Source organism: Stegastes partitus, unplaced genomic scaffold (assembly GCF_000690725.1).
Source record: "Stegastes partitus isolate 25-593 unplaced genomic scaffold, Stegastes_partitus-1.0.2 Scaffold1330, whole genome shotgun sequence".
In the NCBI taxonomy this organism is placed as follows: domain Eukaryota; kingdom Metazoa; phylum Chordata; class Actinopteri; family Pomacentridae; genus Stegastes; species Stegastes partitus.
The window spans coordinates 113,888-140,047 of record NW_007579061.1 but is presented as its reverse complement, the minus strand read 5'-3'; the positions used below and the strand labels follow the sequence as shown (position 1 = coordinate 140,047).

Genomic DNA, 26,160 nt, shown 5'->3' with positions numbered 1-26,160 from the left:
GATATTCTATTTACTGTCATGTCCAACAAATTGAAGCTGGAAATCTTCACTTTGGAGAAGCTGTAAACCTCTAACATTTTTGCCATTTTGTGCTTTACAATTAACTCTCAAAGAATTGATTAGCAAAATGACTGCCAGTGAATTCACTAGATACCTTATACCTTGTGTAGGGATGGTATTTTTAGTTATTAACACCTATTGTCAGCACTGTACATGGAAGATGTTACCATCATGTTGTATTTATTTGTCTTGCAGATGGATCCCGGACAGGATTTACTTCTTGCTGCTCTGAGTGAGAGTGGAATTTGCCCAAATGATATTGGCTTATTTGATGTTGATTCTCAGGATGTTGCACAGCCCTCAACAACCCAGCAAGTGAGCTGATATTTAGGATTTTTTTTTCTTTTGGAGAACAAGTGATTTATTGATATTTCTACAACTGTATGTATGTTTGTATGTATGTATGTGTGTGTGTGTGTGTATATATATATATATATATATGTGTGTGTTTGTGTTTGTTAATGTTCTGATTTTTCTCCGTCTAGTCTATCTCCATCAGTGCCCTGGATGTTGGTGTGGGGACAGAGGCAGTGGATGTTGCTCGACCGGAAACTCCAGCTGCAGTCCCTATCATAACAATCAGGGTGAGATGACAGAACATCAATAATTCTTTATTTTAATAAGTTTAGATGTTATGTTGCAGCTGATGTTTTGTGCAATGAGTTAAAATCCCTTTTCCTCTTTATTTTCAAACAGCAAAAACCTCAGCCATCAACCACCACGTTTGTCTTAAATCAGCTGAATCAGTTGCCGTCACTTGGAGCTGTTGTGACCAAACAATCAGCTACCAACCCTATCAAGCATACGATAACCGTCACCAAGGTGGTCCATGTGGCTAATTCAGCCCTTCGTGGTTCTTCAACCCCCTCCTTCACAAGTATTCCTCCTTCAGCATCCACAGTAGTGCCTTCTAACAGAGACCAGGTAAGTTTATTTATAAAACTCATGTTGTTGCTGCTCGGTGTTTGACAGTATGTTTCTTGGTCATGCTGATCCTACCTTTTCATTTTCTCAGCAGATTCAGCTGAAAGACCTTCTTCGGACCGGCAATGTGAAGAGCACTGGTCTGAAGGGTAACAGTCTGATGGAGCTCATGAAGCTAAAGCCTCCACCTGACATCGCTACACCAGTAGCAACGGCAACAGCCACAGGTCCAGGTAAGTTCTTTAAAAGTGCAGATAAATGGGTGATCTTAATGTCTGCAGGTTTTTAAAAGTTCATCTATGAGCCTGGAATCAATTAGTTCAATTTGCCCAATTCATCCCACTGTCTCTTTTGGATCTCACTCTCACAGCTGAGAAGCTTGAAGCTTTAGTTGTTTATTGATTATTAAAATAATTGCTGATTAAAACATTGTTTCAGTCAAGTAATAGAATAATCAGTTGTTTCTACTTCAGTTGTTATATATTACTAGGAAGTATTGACAAAAATCTCGTGAAAAATCTTGACAAATTCATGCACTTGGTAAATGGGACTTATTGTTCCCATTGGTTTTACTCCAACTCATACTTTGGATGTATCATGTATTAAATTTTATTTGATGTGATATTTTAAATTTTTTTTTAAAGTGTTAAGAGTATTTTGAACTTTTTTTAATTGAGGTTTCATTTACTCAGATATACTAGACACTTTTGTTAACCAAATGATCAGAAAGAACAAGGAAATGCACAGATTAATTGCTTTTACTGTACACAGACTGATCATGCTTAGTGTTGTGCATAGTCATTGCCCAAAGGCTCGTTCTGAGCCAGAAAAAAACCCTGAGTTGAAATGTATAGCCCTAATCAGCCCATTGTGAGTGACCTGTAAGAAATCATAAGAATCATGATGTCAAGAGAACCAAAAAAATCTTAAAGCTGTTGAGTTATGGCTAGAGTTATAAATATTGTTTAAGCGGGTTCAAATCCTGAAAGAACACGTTTGGGATCTGCAATCTGTCAGAGCTCATCCAGAGTTAAACATTCTCTGTTTACCCCTTGGCAAAAATCGCCTACAAAGTAAATTGAAACGAGAAGTAATGGTCGACTGTGTCTGAAAATAAGAATCAAGATTCACACTGTGTGTGGGTGGAGTGTCCCGTTGCATGTGTTTGAATTACAACTCAGACTTCAAAACTTTACCGTGGATGTTTTATTCCTATAAATGATCTAAGGTTAGTTAGTAACTACTGAAAAGCTACATTACAAATAACTGAGGTGCATCGAACAGCAGTCTTACCTTTGGTTTCTGTTGATGTTTCAGGTGAAATCAACAATGGAATCAAAAAAGAAGTGTTGGGTAAAGATCCTGCCAGGATCTGGATCAGTGACGACATTAAACTGCAACACTTTTCACATTCTCTGGTAAGTATTATGATGCTAATTTAGCAAATGTGTTAGTAAATCTTGATACACCTGTGGTGCTTCAACCATGTGTCCAGAGTATTATGTTAACTTGTCTACATATGTTAATCTCTGTGTACAGAAACCTCCAGGGATGAAGGAAGAGGAAGAGCCTGAGGAGGAAGAGGAAGATGAGCTCGGTCATGCAGAGACTTATGCAGAGTACATGCCGATGAAATGTAAGTAAATTTTTGTGTTTTGTTGGTGGAGGATTCTCCTTTATTAGTTTACAATTGGGGTTTGAGTTGAATATTTAGCTACGAAGCTCATGAAACTCACATTTCTATTTGATGATAAACTTCTGCAAAAAAACATAATTTGCATCTGAGGTTGACATTAACCCTGGAAACTGCTGATCACGTAACCTTCAGGTATACTTAAAAGTGAGGTGTAGTGAGTTTTATTGTGCAGTATTTACTCAGTCACTGTGTACTGTGATCGTAAACCACTGAGAAGTTTTGGCCAAATTAAAGTGGATAGGATTGAGTGATAGCAGTATACTGTGTCACATTTAATCAATATCACTCCCATCAAATCAATAACTTAAAATACAGCCTCCTGTTGTTTTGTGGATTGATCCACTGACTGGTGAGTTTGTCGCTGCAGTGAAGATCGGCATGAGGCACCCTGATCCTGTGGTGGAGACCAGCTCTCTGTCCAGTGTGAACCCTCCAGATGTGTGGTACAGACTGTCTATCCCAGAGGAGGTCATTGATCGTGGCTGCCTGTCTGCGCTGCAGCTGGAAGCCATCACATATGCAGCTCAGGTAAGTGGTGTTAATTTTACCAGTGAAGATGATGTACCCTTGCTTAGCTGGGTGGGATGGGAGTGGTGCTCTGGCTTGTTTCTTTAAACCAGGGGTGTCCAATACGTTGATTGCGATCAAACAATAACATACATGGTGATGAGCACTTTAATTAAAGTGGATAAATCACTGAAAATACAAAACAGCAGGGCTGCCTTAGAATATGATCCAGGTCTTTTGCAAAACTTGAAATTTTTAGTGTGGTAGGTTGCTGAAACACAGCTGTTGATGGTTGTTGATTCCTTTAGCGAGGTAGTTTTTGAAAACTGCAACAGTTGCAGACTGCATGAAGGACTGGTACACAATGTTGTGAGGTCCTTTCAAACATGTACACTGTTCCATTAAGCTGACGGCTACTAAACATGTCAGCTTCACATCTGAATGAGCGCCCTGGTCACGTCTGTGAAAGTTACAATGGCAACAACAGGTCAGACCTAGTAACATTTCTGTATCACTTTATACAAGGCGCATGCCTGAACTACATGCAGTCACAAACGGATAAACACACACAAGCAGTGGCTATTTTCAGGTGTGTAAAGTGATTTAGTGAAGGATTGTTCCACATTTCAGCACAAATATTTTCAGCTCAGACTGATGATACTCACCAAATATGAATGAAATCATGGTTTGTTTTCACAAGACGTTAACAGGACGTGAAGCTTATTTTGTTGCTTTCAGGTGTTTAACGCTAATTTTTCATCTGAGTTTATTTGAAGCCTACACAATCTGATAGCAGTACCACCAAATCTTGATGGAATGACAAATATTGTGATTACTGTAGCTCTGTCTGTCACTGTGGTGAGCATTTCTGAATTAAACCACGATTAACAATGTTGAAAAGTGACTGATGTTTGTATGATGAAATCTGGTCATTTTAACAGACTGCTGGAACCAGCAATGTTTCATATCTCATGTCTGTAAAGGGCCATGAACATTTCTACAGAAAAGTTGTTTTTTCAGAAAACGGTGCCATTATTACCATGCTGCTGTGAAATTAACTTCTCAACACTTTTATGTGTTCTTTCTTAAAGAATCAGTAATATAAAGAAGAAAAAAAAAAGACTAAATCAGGTGCTAAAATGAACACTGCAGGTAAATAGTTTGAAACGGCAAGTTTTGAATGTGTGTTTCTTCTCTTGATTTACCACAGCAACATGAGACATTCCTCCCCAGTGGAGATCGAGCTGCCTATTTGATTGGTGACGGAGCTGGTGTGGGAAAAGGCCGGACAATTGCAGGGATCATCTATGAAAATTACCTCTTGGGCAGAAAGAGATCACTTTGGTAAATAACCCAAACCCTGCACATTGTGTTGGAACCTGGTTAAGCAAACCACCTCCAATGTCTTCTTTCTCTTATGTACTGTGCTCTTCTGTTCAGGTTTAGTGTCTCAAATGATTTGAAGTATGACGCTGAAAGGGATTTGAGGGATATTGGAGCCAAGAACATCCAGGTTCATTCACTGAACAAGGTAAGACACTATTATGATGCATAGAAGAGTTGAAAGTGTTTACTACTGAAAGTGACTGAATTACACTTTTCCATTTTTAGTTCAAATATGGAAAAATCTCCTCAAAACACAACGGGAGTGTGAAGAAAGGTGTGATCTTCGCTACCTACTCCTCCTTGATTGGAGAGAGCCAATCAGGTGGAAAGTACAAGACCAGGTTTGAGCAGCTTCTCCACTGGTGTGGGGAGGACTTTGACGGAGTTGTATCCTTTCGCTCATGAAATATGAGTACATGGTGAATTAAACAAGATTTTTTTTTATCCTGTGTTTTTTTTCAATGTGATGAATTCCCTTGACAAAATGTCTTCAGATTGTCTATGATGAGTGTCACAAAGCCAAAAATGTGTGTCCAATTGGATCCTCCAAACCTACAAAAACTGGACTTGCAGTGTTGGAACTGCAGAACAAACTCCCCAAAGCTCGAGTTGTGTATGCAAGTGCTACAGGTCAGTAGGCATAGTAAAACATCCTTTGATTCGTGAAGGCGGTACATCTAGGCAAACATTAAATACTGAAAATGTTTTTCTATATAGGTGCCTCTGAACCGCGAAACATGGCTTATATGAACCGGCTAGGCATATGGGGACATAAAACACCCTTCAGGGAATTTGGCAACTTCATACAAGCTGTTGAGCGCAGGTGAGTTTCTGTTTTTACAGAAGAAGAAAAATCTCCACAGAGTTGAAAGACTGGTCAAACATGTTCTTAACAAATTTCTCCTCAATTTCAGAGGTGTTGGCGCCATGGAGATAGTAGCTATGGACATGAAGCTCCGAGGGATGTATATCGCGAGACAGTTGAGTTTTACAGGTGTGACTTTCAAGATTGAGGAGGTGCCCCTGACTCAACAATACATCTACATGTACAACAAATCCGTAAGACTGGTGAGCACTTAAAATTTTAAGCACATTACATGGACTCTTTGATGTGTGCTTGCAGATGATACATTTATTTCATTGTTATCATGTGCTTCTTGTAGTGGGTGAGTGCACGTGAGAAGTTCCAGCAGGCTGCAAACCTAATGGAGGCCGAGCAACGCATGAAGAAATCCATGTGGGGTCAGTTCTGGTCTGCCCACCAAAGATTCTTCAAATATCTCTGCATTGCATCCAAAGTCCGGCGAGTGGTCCAGCTGGCCAGAGAGGAAGTCCAGAATGGAAAGGTAACACTACTCTTAAGTTTGTTGGTAGCAGTCACAATTCAAACCTCCAATGGCATCTAATTTTCATGTGACAGCAGTGCTGCTGTTTGTTGTTATGGTGACATAAAACAAAAGCTCATTTGCTTTCTTGAAGCTGTATCAGCAAATGACAAGTGGCAGTTACTCCACGTAAAGAAAATAAAGAAGTGGGGATCATCAGTGTAAATGCATAAGCGAGATGAAGAAATGTTGTGGCAAAAGTGAAAAAAGAAAGTTGGGGAGAATTGTGGACAAAAAAAAATATATCAACCTCCAGACACAAGCGCTGTGTGTGTTCTGTATAAAAATAAAGCTGAGCAATGTAGCTTTCTGTGTGAAGCCAGATTCAAACAAGTGTAGAAGTGTAATGGCACAAATTTGTACAACTGTTCAAATTAAACAACACTCTGTCCCATATTTTCATATCTTGTTGACATTGTAGCATGCAAACTATAAAACAAAGTGCAAACAAGATGTGCAAAAACATGTTTATCCTTTTTACATTTTCTAAAGTTTACCTAAGCAGCCTCTCATGAAGAATTAATATTCCTAAATGCGTACATGAAAACAAAAACAAAAAAAATCAAAGCCATAATGACGTTTATATCTGAGTCCAGCTCCCTACTCAATACTGCTTTCAGGTATCATCCTGAAGCTGCTGAAGCTAGATTGTGTGGTAATTATTTCAAACATGCCACAACATACAGGTTCCTATGGCTCCCAGAGCAGCTGATGATGCAATCACTAGTAAGATTTGGTCACAATATGGGGTGTCTGTCTTGGAGCTAAACAGTTTGTGTGGGACAAAAAAACTGTGCTAAAGCAAAAGTTTTACTGCTTAAGTGTTTTTTTTGTGCTCCCTGCTCTACTGTCATACACGTACTGCAGATTCTCATGTAAAAGGCAGTTTTCACAAAATGCTCTTTGCCATATCTATCACTAACAGATAAAGGCTGGTTGCTAATATACAGCAGGTTTAGAATCTATATTTAATGGGGTGAAATCACCTTTTGTCAATTTCTGCAACACACCAGACATTGCACACACACCATTTTGCTGCTCTGAGTTGCTATTTTTGATTCCTGTTTTTTCACAGTTTCAAATGTTCTTCATGTCAAAAATCTGTTCAAAGTGTTGAGCTAATTCAGCTTTTCTAAAACATGAAGGGAGTGGAATTACTTTTGTAATATAAAAAATATAAAAATGTAAACATGGAGGGAGGTTTTCATTTATTTGAACTAAAATTAGAAATCAAAGCCTGTATTTGTGTTCCATTGAGGTAAACAAAGATGCTGGCTACTTGTTCAATAGTAATTTGCAATTTCTCAGCACAACCGGCGTATAACATACTGACCAGCTCTTTCTCTGCAGTGTGTGGTGATTGGACTGCAGTCCACTGGTGAAGCAAGAACACTGGAGGCCTTGGAAGAAGGAGGAGGAGAACTAAATGACTTTGTGTCAACTGCAAAGTACGCACTGAACTTAAAATGACTTTTCTCAAATGGTTCAAACATGTGTATAAGTCACTTTAATAAAATATTTCTGTTGCAGAGGTGTGCTGCAGTCCCTGATTGAGAAGCACTTTCCAGCTCCAGACAGACAGAAGCTTTACAGCCTGCTGGGTATCGACCTCTCGGCAAAGAAAACACCCTCTCCCAGCGACACTGCAGCAGAAACCAACCAGAAGGGCAAGAAAAGGAAAGGTAATAGAAATGATGATGTCAAATAGCTCAAACTAAACTGAAGCCATTTGTACTGTTTTTAAAAATTGCAATTCTATAACTTTCTTGTCATTCTCTGATTTTTTTCTCCAGGTTCTGAGGTCAAAAAGCAGCCGAAAAAGAAGCCTCGCAAGCACGGCGGTCTGTCAGGTACAAGTTCAGAGGAGAGCCAGTCAGATGAATCGGACAAAGACTCTGGTAAAGACTGCGACAGCGACGACAGCTTCAAATCAGTCAGCTCAGCGGACGAAGATGACGACTTCAATCCGTTCAGAGATGAGTCCGATGACGACGGCGAAGATGGTGAGTGTACTGAGGAATGCTGTGAATGTTGAATAATGGCATTTTACAGCAATGTCAGCACTGGGACCGAACAGTTGGTTGATTTTAAATCAAAATTGCAATTTGAATTAATGTAATTAATACATTTAAAGACCTGCAATCTAGGATTTATGTTACTCAACACGTATGACCCAGGGTCTAAAGTGCTATGTCGGTGATTTTACAAAGGAATGCCCTCTTTCTTGTCACACGTTTGATGGACTCTCATGTGGTAATGCTCCATTTTTAATATCCATTAGCACTGGTTGTTTTATATTTTCCCCCCCGTGGTTCGGCCCAGTCATCACTCCCAGCAAACTTTTGTCTTCTTCCTCTTAGATCCATGGCTCATCAGAAAGGAACCAAAGAAAAGGAAAGAAAAGAAGAAGAAAAAGAGGAGGAGGAGTATTGATCCAGACTCGATTCAAAGTGCCTTGTTAGCCTCCGGGCTGGGCTCCACCAGGCCTGCTTTCACTGCCTCAGTTAACCCTCCCAGTGCACCTGCCACAGGTAAACAGCTGCCACAAGGCGCAGTGAAAATGTAAAGCCCTGATTTAGCCTTTGGAGGGTTAATGAATGTTTTGTTTTTCCTCAATAATAAGTTAAGGTAGAGAGTCAGGAGAGCTGTCTAACAAGTCAGGACGCAGTGGAACATGCCCAGAAAATGAAGAGAGATCTGCTGGAACAACTCGACGAGCTGGCAGAGGATCTACCTCCCAACACTCTGGACGAGCTGATAGATGAACTGGGAGGGCCCGACAACGTAGCTGAGGTACAAACAGCAGTTTTTGCATGTAGGCTAAAGTAATGTTTCTGTTGTCATTGGATTTGTGTCCAATATATATCTTAGCTGAGTTTTCTTTTTTTGCTGTGCTCCAGATGACAGGTCGTAAAGGCCGTGTGGTCAGTAATGACGATGGCAGCATCACCTATGAGTCTCGCTCTGAGCTGGACGTCCCAGTGGAAATCCTCAATCTTACAGAGAAGCAGAGGTTTATGGATGGAGAGAAGGTAAAAGCAAAGCTATTGTGGAAATGAAAGTAGGTTAATGTGAAATGGGTAATGGGGCTGTAGTCAACTTTATCTACGCCAACTGAAATTGTACAGACTCTTCAACCTATCAACTGGTTGAGGTGGAAAAAAACCTCCATATTCTCTCAGCCCAGTGAACGAGGTACACTCTACCTGCGAGCCTTATTAGCCTACGTAAATCATAAGTCAACATAAAAATCTTGTATTGGCAGCACATTAAATCATATATACAATTTTAGTTTTTTTTTTTATCCTGAAATAAGAACAGACAAAACAGCCCAGCATGCAGCTGCACATTTCTCATGCACATATGATTGATCGCAGCACAAGAACTATTGAAGATTATAACAGATGAGTTAGCTGCTGTTTTTATATCATTTGCCATGTTGACTGTTGAGCTGTGATCTACAAACTGCTGTTGGCAAAGTTTATACTCAACTTTTTAGCCATCTGTTGAAACAAAATGCAGCCACACTGACGTCTTCTTTGACATTGTATCAGTTAGTTTGGAGCCAACTCCAAGTCAAGGTTCAGTAAATGATCATGAAGTTGGGCCAGTTCAAAGTTGTGAAAACACAGGATGTTCACAGGTAGTCTGTTCCTCCTGCTGACAAAATTATTGATTAGTTCTGGAAGGCTGTTGATTTAGGGCTTTTTCTTATGAAAGTCATGTTGGTGATCGATAGACCAATAGGAATTTGGTCATTGAGAGCATATTGACCAACTAATTGACCTGCCAACCTCGACACTACAGCCCTGATATGAGAAATTTGGTGTTATCGTGACTTGGTAAATGTTCACTCTGTTTTTAAAAACAGAAGAAAAGAATCGGTGTCTCTATTGGTGAGGGTGTTTTGTTTGTGCTTTAGGAAGTCCTTTTTCCAAACATGTTAGTCAATTTTTGCTTTTATTAGATGGGGACAGCAAAGGAAATTTGGAGAAAGAGAACAGAAATGACAAACAGTAAAGATCAGGCTACTTGTGAATCAAAATGTACTCACGTGACATGCATCCTAACACCCCAGGATGTCAAATTTTAGTTATAGATCCATGTGTTTTAAGGGTTGACACAATGAAAACATGACATCTACACATTGCCTTGTCATTTGATGAGGCAGGATCGTACTAATCTGGAAAGCTATGACAGGTGCAGTGATTTCCAAATATATTGTGAAATACACTGTTGACATTACAACGTAGTCCTCCAGTAATGTGCATTTAAACCACTTGATTGACCAATGCAGTGCCTTGCCAGATGATGGTCATTGCACAATATTAACTAAATCAGCAGTCTGTGCATTAACTAGTGACAGAACACACTCTGGTAGAACAATGCTCCTTTATGGCCAGTATACCTTCTGATCCATTTAGGCTACCAGAAAGTATCATAATTATCATACACACTTGTATCCCTTAAAATAGCTTTGAAACCATTCTTTTTAAACCAAAAGTGAATTAAATATTTTAAAATGTATCATTATTCCATATAGCTTTTGATGTTCACAGCTTGTACTCAGTCTGAGAGTGACTTTAATTTTAGTCTGGAAATCATTTGCATTATTTTTTAATTTACCAAATCATTGCATTGGTTGATATGAGACTTCGGAAGCAGTGATTTAATGTGACCACAGTAACCCGCCTTATTAAAAACTCATATGGCTTGTTTTTTTAGTAAAACTATTGAAGTTATTGTTTTTTCAAAAGTCGACCTCCATAATTTCACACAGTGAAATATCTGGGTGTTCAGCTGCATCAATTGTAAAGTCAACGGCAACTTACGCTACACTACCTTTATTTGGCTTTTGCACCCCTGCTGCATCAATTTTGTGAACTTATTCAAATGCTTAAGGGCGTCAAAACGCATTGTTATTTGGGATTATTCAGATTTATATGAATTTTCACTGCAGTAGGGTTTCCCAAGGAACAGAAACCTTTTGAGCAACTGTGTTCCTTTTATCTGTGCCTGCATCCAGAATTTAGTGTCACAATTTTTAAAGGGGAACAAAGTAAATTCTCTGATTGCAGCTTTTTTGATTTATTTCCTTCCCTGTGACAGTAAACTGAATATCTTTGGGCTGTGTAAAAAGAAGACATCTGAGAATGTCATCTTTGGCTTTGAGAAACACTGACATTTTTCACCTTTTTTTCAGATATTTTATGAGCTAATCAATGAATCCGTTAACAAGAAAATAGCTGTTAGTTGTGTTCCCAGTGCACGAGAGGCATCTTTAACCCTGAGAACGCTTTTGGGAAAATAGTTTTTGAAACCTGAACTGAAAATATGTTGCTATTAGGGATCAATTATTGAATCAAATTACCATTTTTTCAAACTATCTGAACTGATATTATTACTTTTACCCTGCTCCTGCTAAAGATGTGCTCTGTTGCAGTCATCTGTCTGTCTGCCGTGTGTGTGTGTATATATATATATAATATATATAATCATAGGTGCTGATTCCACCTTCGTTTGTGAAAACTCATGCTTTGTTGTCTCTCTTTAACTAGAACATATCCATCATCTCAGAAGCTGCCAGCTCAGGTATATCCCTGCAGGCTGACCGTCGGGTGAAGAACCAGCGGCGGAGAGTCCACATGACTCTGGAGCTGCCGTGGAGTGCAGACAGAGCTATACAGCAGTTTGGTCAGTAGATAGTAGCGCTTCAAGGCCTTTTTTTACGAAAGCACACTGAAGACATGGTTGAACTGTATCTTCTGTATCTGAGCAAGTTAGAAATGTTGCTAACAAAGTTGAAGTAACGGTATGTGTCAAATCTACCAATGTTGCTGTTCTGCTGCTTGTTTGGACACAGGGAGAACTCACAGGTCGAACCAGGTCACTGCTCCTGAATACGTCTTCCTCATCTCAGAGCTTGCAGGAGAGCAGAGATTTGCATCCATCGTTGCCAAAAGACTAGAAAGTCTGGTGAGTGCTTACACTCTTAGTTATGACTTATTTCGGGTAAAATGGTATTTAAACAATCAGTTATCCAAAACACTGACTTTGTTTGTGTTCATTCTTTGTAACAGGGTGCTCTCACTCATGGAGACAGAAGAGCAACAGAAACTCGAGATCTCAGCAGGTTCAATTTTGACAACAAAGTAAGCACACCGAGCGTTTATCTGAAAAAGGTCTAATCATCTTTATTTACCAGTGACTCACTCACATTTATCACTGCTGCAGTACGGCAGAAACGCTCTGGAAATTGTGATGAAGTCGATCGTGAAGCTCGATGCTCCATTAGTGTCTCCGCCCTCTGACTTTAAAGGGGATTTCTTTAAAGGTATGACTCATGTGCTTTATCAAGCAAGGACAGGAATTTTTTCTCATTTAGTTTGCCACTGTTATGTTTGCTGCTCATTTAGTTCACTTTGTAGATGTTGTATTTAATGCATACATAGTTTTTGTTTTTCAATCAATGTGAATACTGAATATTAATTGCATTTTTCTTCTGTAGAAATTCAAAGTGGATTAATAGGTGTGGGTCTCATAAATGTGGAGGACAGACCTGGCTCTCTGTCACTGGACAAAGGTAATTTTGTAACTATGGATTAGCTGGTGAAGCTTAACAGACACACTTTGCAACAACTTCTCAGCCATCAGAGTATTTATTGAAGCAAGATGTTGAGTGTATCAAATGAAAGCAAGCAATGTCACATTTTCAACAATGCTAGTTGCTTTTCTGTGACAAAGAATGACAGAAAAAAACATTTTAAAGGCTAACGTTAGCCTGCTTTGCCACCGCTGCATTAGGCTACTGTATGTTAACACTATAATTATTTACATTAGGTACTAAGTACATATTTTGTGCTGTTAAATGTATTTTTTAAATGCATGTACAGTTTCAATAAAATGGTTAAATCAGTTGTGTTACTGCTACAGACTACAACAACATGGGGAAGTTCCTCAACCGTATTTTGGGCATGGAGGTCCAGCAGCAGAACGCCTTGTTCCAGTACTTTTCCGACACGCTGGCAGCAGTGATTCAGGAAGCCAAGAAGAATGGCAGATACGACATGGGCATTCTCGGTAAGATGGTGTAAATCTTTATTCACTTGATTTTTCAACTCTCCTCACAAATAGAGGCGAAACTTTTTTGAGTGGCTTTTATGATATAAATGGTAAATTATTCCTTTTCTTTTTATCACATATTTGCTCTGAAGTTAGAATTTAAAAGCTACATTACATCTGACTCTAAATGTATCCCTTGTATAAATATCTTTCTGCCCTTTACTTCTATCAGACCTTGGCTCTGGTGATGAGAAAGTGAAGAAGGTAGACTGCAGGAAATTCTTAACACCAGGCTATACTACATCTGGACATGTTGAACTCTACACTGTGAGTTAATGCATATTAATTTGCCCTTCAGTATGCTGTTATATCACATCAACAGTACCTGACTCTGTGTGTGTCTGTTCACAGGTGAGTGTGGAGAGGGGAATGTCGTGGGAAGAAGCCACGCATGCTTGGGCAGAACAGAACGGAGCAGACGATGGCTTCTATGTACAGGTATGAGAAGATCAACCCTGCAGCCTTTACATTGGCAGAAATTACTTCTTTTTTTAACTGATTTTACATAATTGCAATGAGACTGTTTGATTGGAGAGTTGGAGATACTTTCTGTCCAAAAAACTTTGATCTTTGTAACACTGTTCTATTGATATTCAAATAATGAGCCCAAATATAAGGGTGTATTTTATAAAATGAGGGCATCTTGTATGTCAGAACTAGACAGTTGCATTCTGAATATCAGATATGTTTGATTGGAGAGTACCAGTGTAACAGTTTTCCACAGAGTGTCGCATGATGAGCTGCTTGTAGCCCTAAGGCTGCCAAGCTAGACTATTTAAGTTTCTCAAAGTTTGCACTAAAGGTGTTTGGTTAGCCCAGTTTGCCCTGTAGGGCTTTCTTCAGAGGAACAACAGAGTTTCGCAGTCTGTTCAGTTGGGCTTGTGCGATTCTAAATCTTTTATTTGATATAAAAAGCTGTTATTTTGATATCCGCTTTTTTTTAGCTGATATGATAGTAGTCATGCGCAAGATTACCAACCAGAGACAACATTCTGTTAATATATGCTGCTTGAAAACTTGAGTCGAATGTTTGACCCACACTCTTTGACCAGATGTGTATATCTTTAAGACTTGATATCTCCAGTTTGCAGTATAGGGTTTCTGTTATAAAGTGATCTCTGAGCCCAAACTGCAATAAATCTGTTGATCAACTAAAGTAAATTACCTGTATTTGACTGACCTACTCCAGAAAAAATGTTAATGAGTGATTTCAAATACTGAGTAGTTTTAGCCAGGACTAGTCAACTCCTCAAGATATGTAAAAGCAGTGGAATGAGTCTTTATTTATATGTAACGTGGTTCATTGCCAGATGAGAAACAACAAGAAAACAGCCATACTTGTGAAAGAGGTGAACACCAAGAAGAGGCTGTTCCTGGTGTACAGGCCGAACACTGGCCGGCAGCTGAAACTGGAGACGTACGCCGACATCAAGAAGAAGTTTAAAAAGGTTAGGTGACATTATTTATTTTAAACTGGTGGTGAGAAGGACACTGAATATATGTTATGGTGAATTATATATATTTTTTTCTACTTTGTTAGGTTTTGTCAGAAGATGCCAAGCAGCACTGGACTGATCAGTATCAGTCGTCAGCAAAGATATGCTCTCACGCATTTTGGTATGTGTCATCCCTTCAAGCCAACATTGATCAGTTAACTTAAAGAGTATTGCTGTCTTCTTTTTTAAATCTCCGTTTGTCACTGTGTCTGCAGGCGCGGTAATTGTAAGAAAGCGTCGGTGGGTCTGCAGTGTGAAGTCGGTCTTCGGTGTCGGACGTACTACGTTCTCTGTGGCTCAGTGCTCAGTGTGTGGAATGAGCTGGAGGAGGTGCTTACCCCTGTCAGTGGAACCAATGTAAAGGTGCAGATTGTCCGCCTCAGAACTGAAGATGGACAGAGGATAGTTGGTAAGTTGAAGAACTGCAGTCTCCAAGGAATAGTTTAATATTTTTGGGAAATAGTTTGTGTTTTGGCTGTCTGCACCTGCTGAAAAGTCTTAGGGCATTCAATTCACTTACTTTCCAAGGTATTACAAAAATAGCAGAATAATGTCTGTTCAAGACTTCCGGTTTTCAGATTCATCTGCGAAAGGTTTCTCTGGGCTCCCTTAAAATCTGAGATTGAGGTGTGCACATGAGAGCAGGATTTATGATTTCTCAACCATCTGGTAGACATTCCCAGTCCAACAGGCAACTTTACAGCAGTGTGCTGTGGAAACATGAAGCCTGCATGCATGCACAAACATTGAGAATGGACCTCCTGTATTTTAAAATACATTATTGCATATTTATATGTTGTGAATTTTTCAGTGATTGAGAAGGTGAAGATGTCAGGCATCAGTTGTGGAATGCATCAACTCTTTCCCAGTCAGCTTTGATTTCCCACCACCCTTTGAAATCTTACTATAATTTGGGATGGACTTGCTGTCACATATGATAGTTGGACTTTTGTTTTTAGACTGAATGCTTGAACTTACAGATATTGTAGAGTTGGAAAAACACATCTTCAGTTTTGTAAGTTCCCTGGACCAGCAAGGTGTTCTCTGGAACTAGTTTTCCTGGTCAAGAGTCGAGTCTTTGGCTGTCAAAACATGAACTGAATGAAATTTGCCACCGACCACAAACCAACGCTCAAACTGCCTTTGTGGAAGACTTCTGTGTTTAGCTATCTTTGTTGATAGAATTAGAAAATCGCTGGCCAGGCTCTCTCCCAAGTAACAGATTCTTCCTACCAGCACCTCCAAAGTACACAGTACAAACACCTAAGAATAAAATGACGAGCTGTGGTTTATATGTGCTGTGTACCTTCATATTTATAGTACTGATATTAAGGTGGTATCAATCTTGTTATCTAACTCCCAGAAAGAAAGCGAATAAGTGTATTTCCCAAAACATTGAACTATTCTTTTAATAAGTGCTGTAAATGTCAACACCACTGTCCTCTGCAGACTCACTCTCAGACCTTTGTTTCCTTTACAGGACTCATCATTCCAGCGAACTGCGTGTCTCCGTTAATCAACAAGCTCTCGACTTCTCACCAGTGCCAGCAGCTGGCTGTGCAGGAGCAGCAGAAGCGGCAGCAGCTCCACCCTCAGAGTCTCAGTCATGCACCCAACACATAGTTTGGGGGCCTCAGTCCCATCTTCACCCACTGAGTTGATGTTCCGCTTTGAAGGGATCAGGCTCCATCGATGGGTCTCTCTGCACTGCAGGCTCCAGGACGGCCGTCCCCTTGTTCTGCACCCTCAGGCCCCCCGTCACCCCTGAGGGTCAGACATGTCAAACCAGGCCGTGGTGACTGTCTGATGTAAAGCAGTGGCTGTACAGAGAAAAAAAATCTTTCTTTCTTCCCTTTTTTCTTTCTTTCTTTTTTTTTTTTTTAAAGTCTAATCTCCAGAGACTCTTGTTTTCACCTACAGATATTTGACAGGTGATGTATTGTCCTCTGACATTCAGAGTGAGAAGATTTGTGATATATTGATCAAACCAAGAGGGCATGTTGATCTGAGTAACTCACTCCTCACCCATGCTTTAAGCTGTTCAGTCCGGACCACTTGAGTATGAAGCAAAGACTTTTTCTGGGTCTGGACTGAAGGTGGATGAAACAAAAACCACTATAGTCTGATGATTCATTTAGCTGGGCATTTAATGCTTGACTACAACCAACATTAATGTATGGCGAAATCTCATCATACTGGACATTATCCAGCACTGCTGCAGTGACAGATTTAGTTCTTTGAAGTAGAAAAAGTGATGCTGTTTTCTCTAAGAAACCTAATTTGTGCTGATTTACTGACACTCAACGAAGACCAAAATGTCATTACCGTCAGGATCCACTTGCATCTAAATCACAGACCAACTTGTTTTCCTCTTTTCTCTGTTTCGCACACGGGTCTCAAAGTTATCTTTTAATCAAGTTCCTTGGTTTGCTTTATTTCGTCATTTTCTTCCTCTTTGTCTATTTTGTAACACAAACAGCTGGAAGTTTGTCGAGCGTGCCTTTGTGTAAGTACAACAGCTACTGCAGTCAGGCACCTTTACAAAACACTATCAAGGAGAGATTTGGCTATTTTAGTGTCAGCTGTCCTGTGGCTTCTGTTTATATTGCATGAAAGTAAGGAAAGAGTTAAACCATTTGGGGAAGTTTATGGTGGAGTCAGTGGACTTTTTAGCATTTATAAGCAGCATTTAGACATTTATTAAACCATTTGTGACCTGTAATGCAGTTATTTTCTGTTCATATGCAGCAGCATCCACTTTTAGATTACCACAGGAAACAATATATTTGTTGACAAGTACATTACTGAACACTTAAAGCTACATTACAGTGTTGTAAATCAGTTTAATAAGGCTTTTAAATGCTAAGTAACGTGACTTAAATTCAGGTGTTGCAGAAAGCGCTCCCTAGTGTTCCCACATTATTCCCAGCCCATTACAATACTGTTTTTCTTGACTTGGTCTTTACCTTGACTTCGTCAGATTCAGTCTGTATGGATGTTGCTGAAACCTGAACAGCAGCAGAACCCGTAAAATAAAGCAGCCAAGGAATTCCAAGAAATGTGAAATGCATGTCCTTGACAGTGACCATCACTTATTGAGGTTTCGGAGCAGTCTTTAGCACCGTGTCCTCCTCTACATGTTTTTCTTTTGTTGCCTTTCTTTTTTCTTTTTTTTTCTAAAAATGGAAATCCGCTCAGGGGTTAAACTCATACAAAGACCCAAAAGAAAGAAAATGTTTTGTGTATCTGAAATGCATGACCAGAACACCAATCCTCCTCGGACACCTCCTCAGTAACGTCGCTGCGTGTTCAGCTGTATTTGCAGCTTCACTGTACATGTTTCAGACTGAGTTGTAATTAGAATCTGCTTCTGTTGTATAGTGCACCTCTTCTGTTGAGCTTCCTCAGTCCTTTACTGCATTAATACTCTGCACTGGAAGGGACAGACCAAAGTCTGGTTACAGGAGCTGTCCTAATGGCTGATAATTAAACACAGGATGTTCACACACACATCCTGAACCTGTGGATTAGTTACTGGTATTAGATGTGTATTCGCTCTTGTGCTTGATGCATTTAAAAACAGGTGAAATAAGAAGTTCAAGTCTTTGTAACCTTTGTAATATTTGTAAAAGGATCCAAACCGAAATTCTTCAGCACACCTCAGTTGTTGAACCCGAGACGAGACAGACCTTATTAATTAAGTTCTGCGCTTAAATTGGAAGTGTTCTAACTTGAATGTGCACCATGTTTCAGCCATCAACTCCTGTTTTTATTTTGTCTTCTGGGACGTATTTACATGGGCTGCTGACTCAGTTACATTGTTTTTGAATGCCGTTAAAATGTCTCTGAAAATCGACTCTTTTGAAGTTGAAACACTTGAAGGACATTCTCTCCCCCCCACCCCCACCCCCCCTTTTCATCATTGCACGAGTTGCACTACTGACAAAAGTTGTACAAAAGTTCAACATTACGTGTACATGAATGAGTGCAATGCTCAATAAAGCTTGGTATACTTCTACGTTGGATTTCTTACTTATTTGAAACATCCCAGTGGTAGTTATAGAAGCATGAAATCATGAATCAAATGATTCAAGAAACACTTGTTTCCATCACTGCTGTAATCTGAGACGACTTTATGTTGGCTTATTGGTTCCATTTGTGTGCGATTTTTAAAATGTCTTTTGTCTATATGTGTCCGTGGACAGATTAATGACTGGGCCTATCGGGCACCTAGGAGTCAGTTTCATCTGATAAATTATAACAACCATATAGACATGCACAGAGGAAACGGATGCAACATTACCAATACAAACAACCAAAAACCGATGCAAACTATCTAAATGAGATGCAGAATAGACCAGGAAAAAAGACAATATCACAATAAGACAGGAAACGCCCAAAAGTGACCACAAAGAGATTACAATGTCAATCACAAAATGACCAAAAAGTGGCCATAAAAAGATGGATAGGACACAATGTTCAAAATGGCATGAAAACCAATCCTAAAGAGATGCAAAATGACTAGAAAGAGACAAAACATAACAATATGAGATACTAAATAACCAAAATGGAACAAAAAAACTGATATAAAGGAACATGAAATGACCAAAAAGTGACACCACTTACATACAAACAACCACAAAGTGGTACAAAATGATCAAAGTAACACTTTAAATGACCAAAATGAGACAAAAAAACAACCTCTCAGAGGTGCAAAATGACCAGAGACACAAAATTAACACTATGAGACAAGAAAATGACCAAAATGGCATAAAAAAAATAAAATAAAGTAACTACAAACAGATGTAAAATTACTTAAATGTTACCATAAGGAGCTGCAAAATGATAAAGAAACACAAAATCAACAACATTAGACCAAAAAACAACCATGGTGTGATGCAAAATGATGCACAGATGACCACCATAGCTTAGGTTCAGATTTTACATGTTGAGTGTGTATTTTTGTACCTAAAATCTTAATTTCTAAAACATAGTTGACAAAAATATACTGTATATTATATCATGTAGTGTAGAAAGTATGTATGATAAATAATGGAAAGATGTATTGCAAAACATGAGGTGTTCCTAATAAACTGGCAACTGACTGAACAGTGACACACCACAGACATGATTCTGTCTTAACTTTCATAATTAATGTCATTTTATAATGCCAAATAAATTATTTTTCTGCAAAAAAAATGTACCAAAAGTGTCATATTTTCTTAAACTTGAGCTTTTTATTGTTATTAAACATGTTGTGCTGCTTGTAATTTGCCATCATTGCATTTAACCTGATTAAAAACAACCAACAGTCCATCTCCCTCTGCTGCTCAGTGCCTCAGCGGGGTCCATGTGCTCCTTTGTTGGGGGGCCCCTGCCTCTCAGGGGTCCAGGTCCTGACACTGAGAGCCCGGATTGGGCCAAATCTTGCCCCTGTGTGTCCAACCATGTGGCCGGGAGGGCCTGATGGGAAATAAAGAGACTCCTCCTGGAGCTCGTTTGAAATGGAAGAAGAGCACATGCATCAGGAGGGCAGCTTCAACCTGGTTCCACTTGAAATTACATTTAAACATCACGTATGAGCATGGATGCGCCTCCACAGACAAAAACAGGTTTGTACAAACTGTTATATTTCACCCAAACAAAAGCTTTTTATTGTAAAAAGTAATTTAAGTTAAAATAAAGTTTTACCTTAAATTATATAAATGCACATTAAGTTGCTAATTCTACTTTTAAACGTCACTTTTTTAATGTTTTAATGTGATGCAAAAATATATATATAAGTTTTACATATTTAAACTAGTCAACCAAGCCATTGTTTTTTTTTTCTCCAAGTGTGTAAAAGTGCAGTGTGAGGTGATAAATGTGTTAAAACGTGTGTTAAAGTGTGTGTGTATTTGTTGTGTTTCTGCTCTAAATGAGCTTTCTAAGTGTTTCCTGATGAGCCGCAGTGATAGTAGCTCTGTTACAAAGCACAGTGGGTGTCAATATAAAGTGACGGCCATATTTGCCGGTGCCGCTGTTGTAAACAAAAAGTGAGAGACAGACGCTTCACTGAATTTCGGGTCATTTTTATTTCTTTAATTTACAATGTCTTTGGGAATGTCTTACAAACCCAACGTCCATCAGCACATTCCGGGAACTTCTGGGAACCAGGGTAAGGCGAAAACGTGGCTGAAAACACAAGTCTCCGGCGGTTAAATCGACTGTTAAATTCGGGGTCTCGGAGAATACCTGGAGAAAGACCGTGTCTGTAGTTTTTGTCCAGTTATATATATAGGGTCAGATCCTGGGAGCTAGGCTAATTCATATCCGCCATTATTACTAATGTAAAAGAGCGCCATCCGTGCGGCGAGGCGGCGGACAAACACGGCGGGGATGAGCAGCGAGGCGGCGGCGGTGTCGAAAATGAGCCTCTCCGTCGTCCGGGGGTCGCGGTCCCGCCGGGTAGGAGCCGTTACACGGTGACAAAAATCTATCACTTATGTCTTCTTGAGCCAGCCTTGTTCCGTTTCCTCCATGATGCTCCTCGGTCGGAGCTGCCGATTGATCTGCCTCTCGGTGTTTCTGTCTCTTCGAGGACATCTAGCGGCGGAGGCGCGACGCTGCAGCCGAACAAAGCGGCAGGGGAGCGGCGGCGGTGTGAGGCTGCGAATACTACTGCGAGAATGTGGAGTAAAAGTACACGTTCAGCCGCGTAGAAATACTCCGGTGGTAGTAAACGTTAAGCAGAATAGGTGGTTAGTTTAAGGGGAAACACTGCAGGAGAATGAGGTCACACTTTAACACATTGATCATCATGACACTGGTAATAAGGCAGAGATCCTTTGTATAGCAATCATTATGTTTTATATGTAAATTAGGCATTAATTGTCTAAAAATGCCATCATTTTCAAAAATATCTAAAACAAACATTGGTTCAAAATAGTTACAGTTAAACTGCTGGTAACAAGAAGAACACGTTGAATTCAGGGAAAACCTTCATAATATAGAAAGACAGCTTTAAAGAGATGTGTTAGAACTGATGTAGTCATTTTGTCTCTTTGTGGGGATTTTTTTTTTGTCTCTTTTTGTTCTTTCTCTTTTGGTAGTTTTTCCATCTCATCACCATTATGTGTACCATCTCACTCTGTTTATTTGTAGTCATCTTTAATGTGATAATTTTCTCAGTCATTGTTTGTCTCTTGATGGTTGTTCTTTATCTGTTTTTGTTTATCTTTTTTGGTCATTTTTCATCTTTCCATCTTCTCATTTTTGTCTCCAATCATTTTCTCTTCCTCAGGTCTAAGTTTTGGGCTCTTTGGGGATATTTTTCATTATGTTTTGGTAGTTTTCTGTTGTTGTTTGTTTTTCATCTCTTTGTCATCATTTTTGTTTCTTCAATCATTTTCCTTCACCCTGAGCTTGTTTAAGGATTACTTATTGATCATTTTCTTTGGTTATTTTTTGTCTCTTTGTGGTCTTTTTTACTCTTTTTGATATATATATATATATATAATCTATTTGTTCCATTATCTGTCTCCTTTTCGTCAATATTTGTCTCTTTAAAGTCATTTTTTGCTCTTTTTGACAATTTGTAATCTTTTTGTGGTCATTATCTGTCTCCCTCTGGTCATTAATAATCTTTCTGTGGTTGTTTTTTATCTTTTTTGATTCAAAATACTCTGTTACAAGTAAAAATCTTGCAGGAAAAGGTCAATATGTAGATGGACAGAAATCAACATGAAACTTCCTCAGTTGTCTACTCAGACAATTATAGTTTTGGGTAAAATGCTATGTTTAGATATGCACATGAGGTTGGATTTGTCTGACAATGCCCTTGTTTACAATCATTTCCAGAAATCTGAACATTGGATAAAACCAAATTCAAAATTCTTTAAAAATGTATAGACATATTAGAAAAAGGATTTAGAAGAGGCAAGTTCAGATATATTTTCTCAGAATATGCTGTCAGCAGCAAGAAAATCTAAACTTTTGTCATGTGTTCTATAAATCAGGCTTTGAATGATAAATGGGTCAGTTCACTCTGTGAAAATATTAAGAATGTAGATAGGCAACCTTTAAAGCTATTAATTGTAACTGTGATCTTTGTGAGGAAAAAGAGCCAGAAACCAAACAGAAGCCAAATATGGGTCCAACCAGCCACAATCAAACCAGGGGCACCAACGGCAACTTGTGTCCCCACCACCTGGCCGTCAGGTCGCTGTGACGCTGAATGTATTTGAATTGTAGACTAAAATAAAACAAGCAGCCAGAAGAAAACCTCATCTTTATCCTGAGATTTCACTTAAAACTGCTACAGAGTCGTTGACAACAGACAAGCGTTGACGTGGGTGTTTTTCAATGTGTCCACAGTTGGAAACCTTCAGTCTGCCTCAGCAGCTAACCTGGCCACGTTGCAGTCCTACAGGCCTCTTCTGAGCGACTATGGACCTCCGTCTCTGGGATTCTCACAGGTAAATACTTTCAAACTGCTATTCTAGTCCTCACATTCAACTCATTTCTTCCTATTTAATCAAAAGTGAAAGCAGCAGAACCTGATTTTTATTCTTTTAACAGTCTGACTCCAACAAACTTTAATCCTACATTTCCCACAATGCAACTCCACACGCTCTACTTTTTGCAGTGCATTTAATGTACAGCTAAAACCAAACATTTCTCACAAAATTAGCTACAATCTGTAGATATAAAAAACATTCGACAGTTTTCTTCGGCTGAATGGCAATTAACATGACTGCCAGTTAAACAACTGATGGTAACATGACATGAAACATTACAAATGTGTGTGTTTTCTTTTTTTTGGAAAACACCAAGGTCTTACATTTTGTGTCACTTATTTGTGTTTTCTTGTAAGCAACTGTACAAAAATGATTAGGGGTAAGGTGCCATCAGTAAAGGAGGACGATTGTTATTTTGGACAGTAGGGGAGGAACGTGAACTTCTCCAAGTCCCAGATTTATATTTAATTTCATATTAAAAAGTCTGCTATTACTTTGAAGTAGTTGCATCAAAACACCTAAATGAAAAATATGCTTTACACTTTACATATGCCATGTATACAAAGAGCTATAGAGATGTTGCTGTGTAACTGCTTCCAAGCAAAATGTCAAAACTGCTGCAGTCTTACTTTCTGTTTGTTAAAGGGGACAGCATTTTTTGTTTTTACTTTTTTTGGGGCAGTTTCAGTATGTAAAAATAACTGTTGCCTTAACAAACAGAGCTTAACAGTTGAGAAATAACAGTGGAGGGTCCGAACCAAACATTAGTAACCCTGTTAAGAGTCGTGCTTTTTGGTTCAACCCTCCTCTCTCCACTCCAATCATTTTCATACATTCCACCATTTTTGTTCAGTGACGACAGACGATGTCATGTTGTGTTGATACTGGTGTTTTCTGTTCAGCAGGTTTTTGCTGCCAGATCAGTGTCACATTATAATGTGAAGTGTTTATTGTTACAACATACAACTGAACAATGAATTCATTTCAAATCAAAACTGCAATTTGAAATAAAACTATTATTGGATCGCAATGGCTGCAGTGTAGGATGTACATTATGCAGCCCATGTGAGCTGGAGCTTGAACTGTCATATCGATGGTTTAATAAATTCATGCTGCCCTTGTGTGATGGGCACCCTTTTGGTCATGTGATCGCCATCACATTCTAAACCTATTAAACTGTTAAAATTAAACTGAAGTTTCACTTTAAAAAAATATGTTGTAAATCCAATCGCAATATCTGTCAGAAACATTGCAGTTGGATATTGTATTAATAATAACAAGATGTTTTTCACATGACAAGATATCTTTAAACATCTAATTTTGTTCACTGCACATCTGCAACCTGGACTCCCCTGTACAACACTAAACCTTGACACATTTTTATATTTTTGAGCAATTTAGGGTTTTTAATTTTCTTCTCATTTTTTCCAGCAGTTTTTGTTTCAGTTGATTCATTTGCTTAAAAGCAATTTAGGCTTTAAAAAGCCTAAATGCTCTGATGTTTTTAGAAGTTTACTAACATTGTTTTTACTCTTGTTGTTATCCATGTTTCCTACTTGTGCGCATACTTCCTTTATTTCCTTACTGGACTACATTGAATCAGTGAATGACTGAATACTGATCGCAATTTAATGAGAAACCTTTCTAGTTGTAACAATATACTATTTGTTAGAACAGGAACCGGTGTGTGGAGAATGGATAAATAGGGGAATATGGACAATGTCTATAATGTGATTAAGTGTTAGCTCATGCTTTGATTGAAGCATAGTGAAAGTCTCAGAATGATACTGTGATAAACATGTCACCAGATATTTAAACTGCCCAAGGGCTGTACAGAAGGAATCCTGACCCTCTGGAGGAATCATCATTTGTCAGTGATCAGTTGAAGAGGCCCTGAAGGTTCAGTGGATAATTATCACAGTATTAAACTTCATGTTCAGTAACAGCACAATGTCACTACGTCCTAACCCCAGCATGAAGCAGAACAAATCATGTAAATGATCCATTTTCCTCAGTTCATCTGCTGTCAGCATTACTACAACATAAGTTATCAGCTACAAATAACTTGAACTGATGAGGTGAATAATTAAATGAGTTATAATATGGACATAGACCAAGTTCAAGTGATAATAAAATAAAAGTTACAGGAGGAGAAGGGCCTCTACAATCAGGAGGTTTTGATCCTCCAAAGCCAAGTGAAGTTACTCCTAATGGTGACTTCCGACAATGTTGTAAACATGAAACTGGTCTTAAAGCACTGAGGGAATTCTGCACACCAAAATGCAGTGTCAAATGTGTTGAAGCTGACTTATCTTTGCTCTCAGGGCTCCACTGGCAGCCAAGTGCCTCAGAACAAATATGCAGAGCTGCTGGCCATCATCGAGGAGCTTGGAAAGGAGATCAGGCCCACATATGCTGGAAGCAAGAGTGCAATGGAGAGACTGAAAAGAGGTAAAACTTGATCAAGGGCAAGCCATAATCATCAAAGTCTTAATTTATTCTGAGTTTGTTCATCTAAATGTGTTTGTCTTTCTTCAAAGGGATAATCCACGCCAGAGGGCTGGTGCGTGAATGCTTGGCTGAGACGGAGAGAAACGCGAGGTCCTAGCTACGAACACACATTCCTCCCTGCAACAAGAAGAACTTCATTTCTTGAAAAAAAAAAAAAAACTTGCATGGCATTCCCTTTGCAAGGAGGAAGTAAATGAACACAGGATGGAAAAGCAAGCAGCTCCTAGAGAGAAAAAAAAAATACAGAAATGCAACTCATGAGTCCTGAGGGTTCTGGAGGATCATTTAAATCATGTGTGGGTTATTGGAATTCAGATGGGAGGAGATCATGTGTTTTTACGGCCCACTTTTGGGATCTTAGTTCTGACTTCATATTTAAAACATTGGTTTATGCATGCGAACGGGCCTGGGGGTTAACTGTTAGACACTGCATGGCTTGTACAGGGGTAGATGGAGAAGTTTTTTTGATAGTATTTGGTCTGTTTTTCAGACCCCTATAACACATGACTGAGTGAGTGAGGGACAGAGATGTGCCAAATGCATCGGTTCATTCGTGTTGAGGTTGGTTTTGGTAT

The 26,160-nt window shown here is 39.1% G+C and overlaps 3 protein-coding genes across 5 annotated transcripts in view; all 3 read left to right on the top strand.

The window, feature by feature from the left end:
* The window catches only part of sbno1 (strawberry notch homolog 1 (Drosophila)), a 22,176-nt gene extending 3,582 nt beyond the window's left edge, over positions 1 to 18,594 (top strand). The window contains exons 2-33 of one of the 2 annotated variants that reach the window (XM_008298589.1): positions 256 to 375; positions 546 to 644; positions 757 to 984; positions 1,079 to 1,217; positions 2,302 to 2,402; positions 2,524 to 2,620; positions 3,048 to 3,208; positions 4,398 to 4,531; positions 4,628 to 4,718; positions 4,799 to 4,960; positions 5,068 to 5,203; positions 5,291 to 5,396; positions 5,488 to 5,641; positions 5,737 to 5,919; positions 7,309 to 7,406; positions 7,489 to 7,640; positions 7,752 to 7,961; positions 8,319 to 8,489; positions 8,582 to 8,751; positions 8,859 to 8,990; positions 11,517 to 11,652; positions 11,822 to 11,934; positions 12,039 to 12,110; positions 12,193 to 12,292; positions 12,467 to 12,541; positions 12,892 to 13,038; positions 13,253 to 13,347; positions 13,432 to 13,518; positions 14,391 to 14,528; positions 14,621 to 14,697; positions 14,792 to 14,985; positions 16,057 to 18,594. In XM_008298589.1, the coding sequence (XP_008296811.1) occupies positions 256 to 375; positions 546 to 644; positions 757 to 984; positions 1,079 to 1,217; positions 2,302 to 2,402; positions 2,524 to 2,620; positions 3,048 to 3,208; positions 4,398 to 4,531; positions 4,628 to 4,718; positions 4,799 to 4,960; positions 5,068 to 5,203; positions 5,291 to 5,396; positions 5,488 to 5,641; positions 5,737 to 5,919; positions 7,309 to 7,406; positions 7,489 to 7,640; positions 7,752 to 7,961; positions 8,319 to 8,489; positions 8,582 to 8,751; positions 8,859 to 8,990; positions 11,517 to 11,652; positions 11,822 to 11,934; positions 12,039 to 12,110; positions 12,193 to 12,292; positions 12,467 to 12,541; positions 12,892 to 13,038; positions 13,253 to 13,347; positions 13,432 to 13,518; positions 14,391 to 14,528; positions 14,621 to 14,697; positions 14,792 to 14,985; positions 16,057 to 16,199 (4,221 nt within the window). In that variant the 3' untranslated portion in view covers positions 16,200 to 18,594. Of the gene's footprint in view, positions 1 to 255; positions 376 to 545; positions 645 to 756; positions 985 to 1,075; positions 1,218 to 2,301; positions 2,403 to 2,523; positions 2,621 to 3,047; positions 3,209 to 4,397; positions 4,532 to 4,627; positions 4,719 to 4,798; positions 4,961 to 5,067; positions 5,204 to 5,290; positions 5,397 to 5,487; positions 5,642 to 5,736; positions 5,920 to 7,308; positions 7,407 to 7,488; positions 7,641 to 7,751; positions 7,962 to 8,318; positions 8,490 to 8,581; positions 8,752 to 8,858; positions 8,991 to 11,516; positions 11,653 to 11,821; positions 11,935 to 12,038; positions 12,111 to 12,192; positions 12,293 to 12,466; positions 12,542 to 12,891; positions 13,039 to 13,252; positions 13,348 to 13,431; positions 13,519 to 14,390; positions 14,529 to 14,620; positions 14,698 to 14,791; positions 14,986 to 16,056 lie in introns of both variants that reach the window. The other variant, XM_008298588.1, reaches the window with a different exon arrangement.
* cdk2ap1 (cyclin dependent kinase 2 associated protein 1) lies at positions 15,248 to 26,160 on the top strand. 2 transcript variants are annotated; one of them, XM_008298590.1, is made up of 6 exons: positions 15,248 to 15,258; positions 16,540 to 16,543; positions 20,597 to 20,733; positions 22,932 to 23,032; positions 25,399 to 25,525; positions 25,615 to 26,160. In XM_008298590.1, exons 3-6 carry the CDS (start codon positions 20,667 to 20,669, stop codon positions 25,680 to 25,682), a joined length of 363 nt encoding a protein of 120 aa, XP_008296812.1. In that variant the 5' UTR covers positions 15,248 to 15,258; positions 16,540 to 16,543; positions 20,597 to 20,666; the 3' UTR covers positions 25,683 to 26,160. The 2 variants fall into 2 exon arrangements, with proteins under 2 accessions (XP_008296812.1, XP_008296813.1); XM_008298591.1 differs by lacking the exons at positions 15,248 to 15,258; positions 16,540 to 16,543; positions 20,597 to 20,733 and adding an exon at positions 20,101 to 20,188.
* Positions 19,591 to 26,160, top strand: part of mphosph9 (M-phase phosphoprotein 9) — a 44,027-nt gene continuing 37,457 nt past the window's right edge. Inside the window, exon 1 of the mRNA XM_008298592.1 lies at positions 19,591 to 19,600. The gene's annotated coding sequence lies outside the window, so the exon portion shown is untranslated. The remainder of the gene's footprint in view (positions 19,601 to 26,160) is intronic.

Excerpts from the sequence above, each read along its gene's own strand:
- cdk2ap1 (XM_008298590.1), top strand. The coding sequence starts at position 20,667 with ATGTCTTTGGGAATGTCTTACAAACCCAACGTCCATCAGCACATTCCG. Across the intron at positions 23,033-25,398 it reads CGTCTCTGGGATTCTCACAG|GGCTCCACTGGCAGCCAAGT; the intron begins GTAAATACTTTC and ends CTTTGCTCTCAG. Across the intron at positions 25,526-25,614 it reads AATGGAGAGACTGAAAAGAG|GGATAATCCACGCCAGAGGG; the intron begins GTAAAACTTGAT and ends CTTTCTTCAAAG.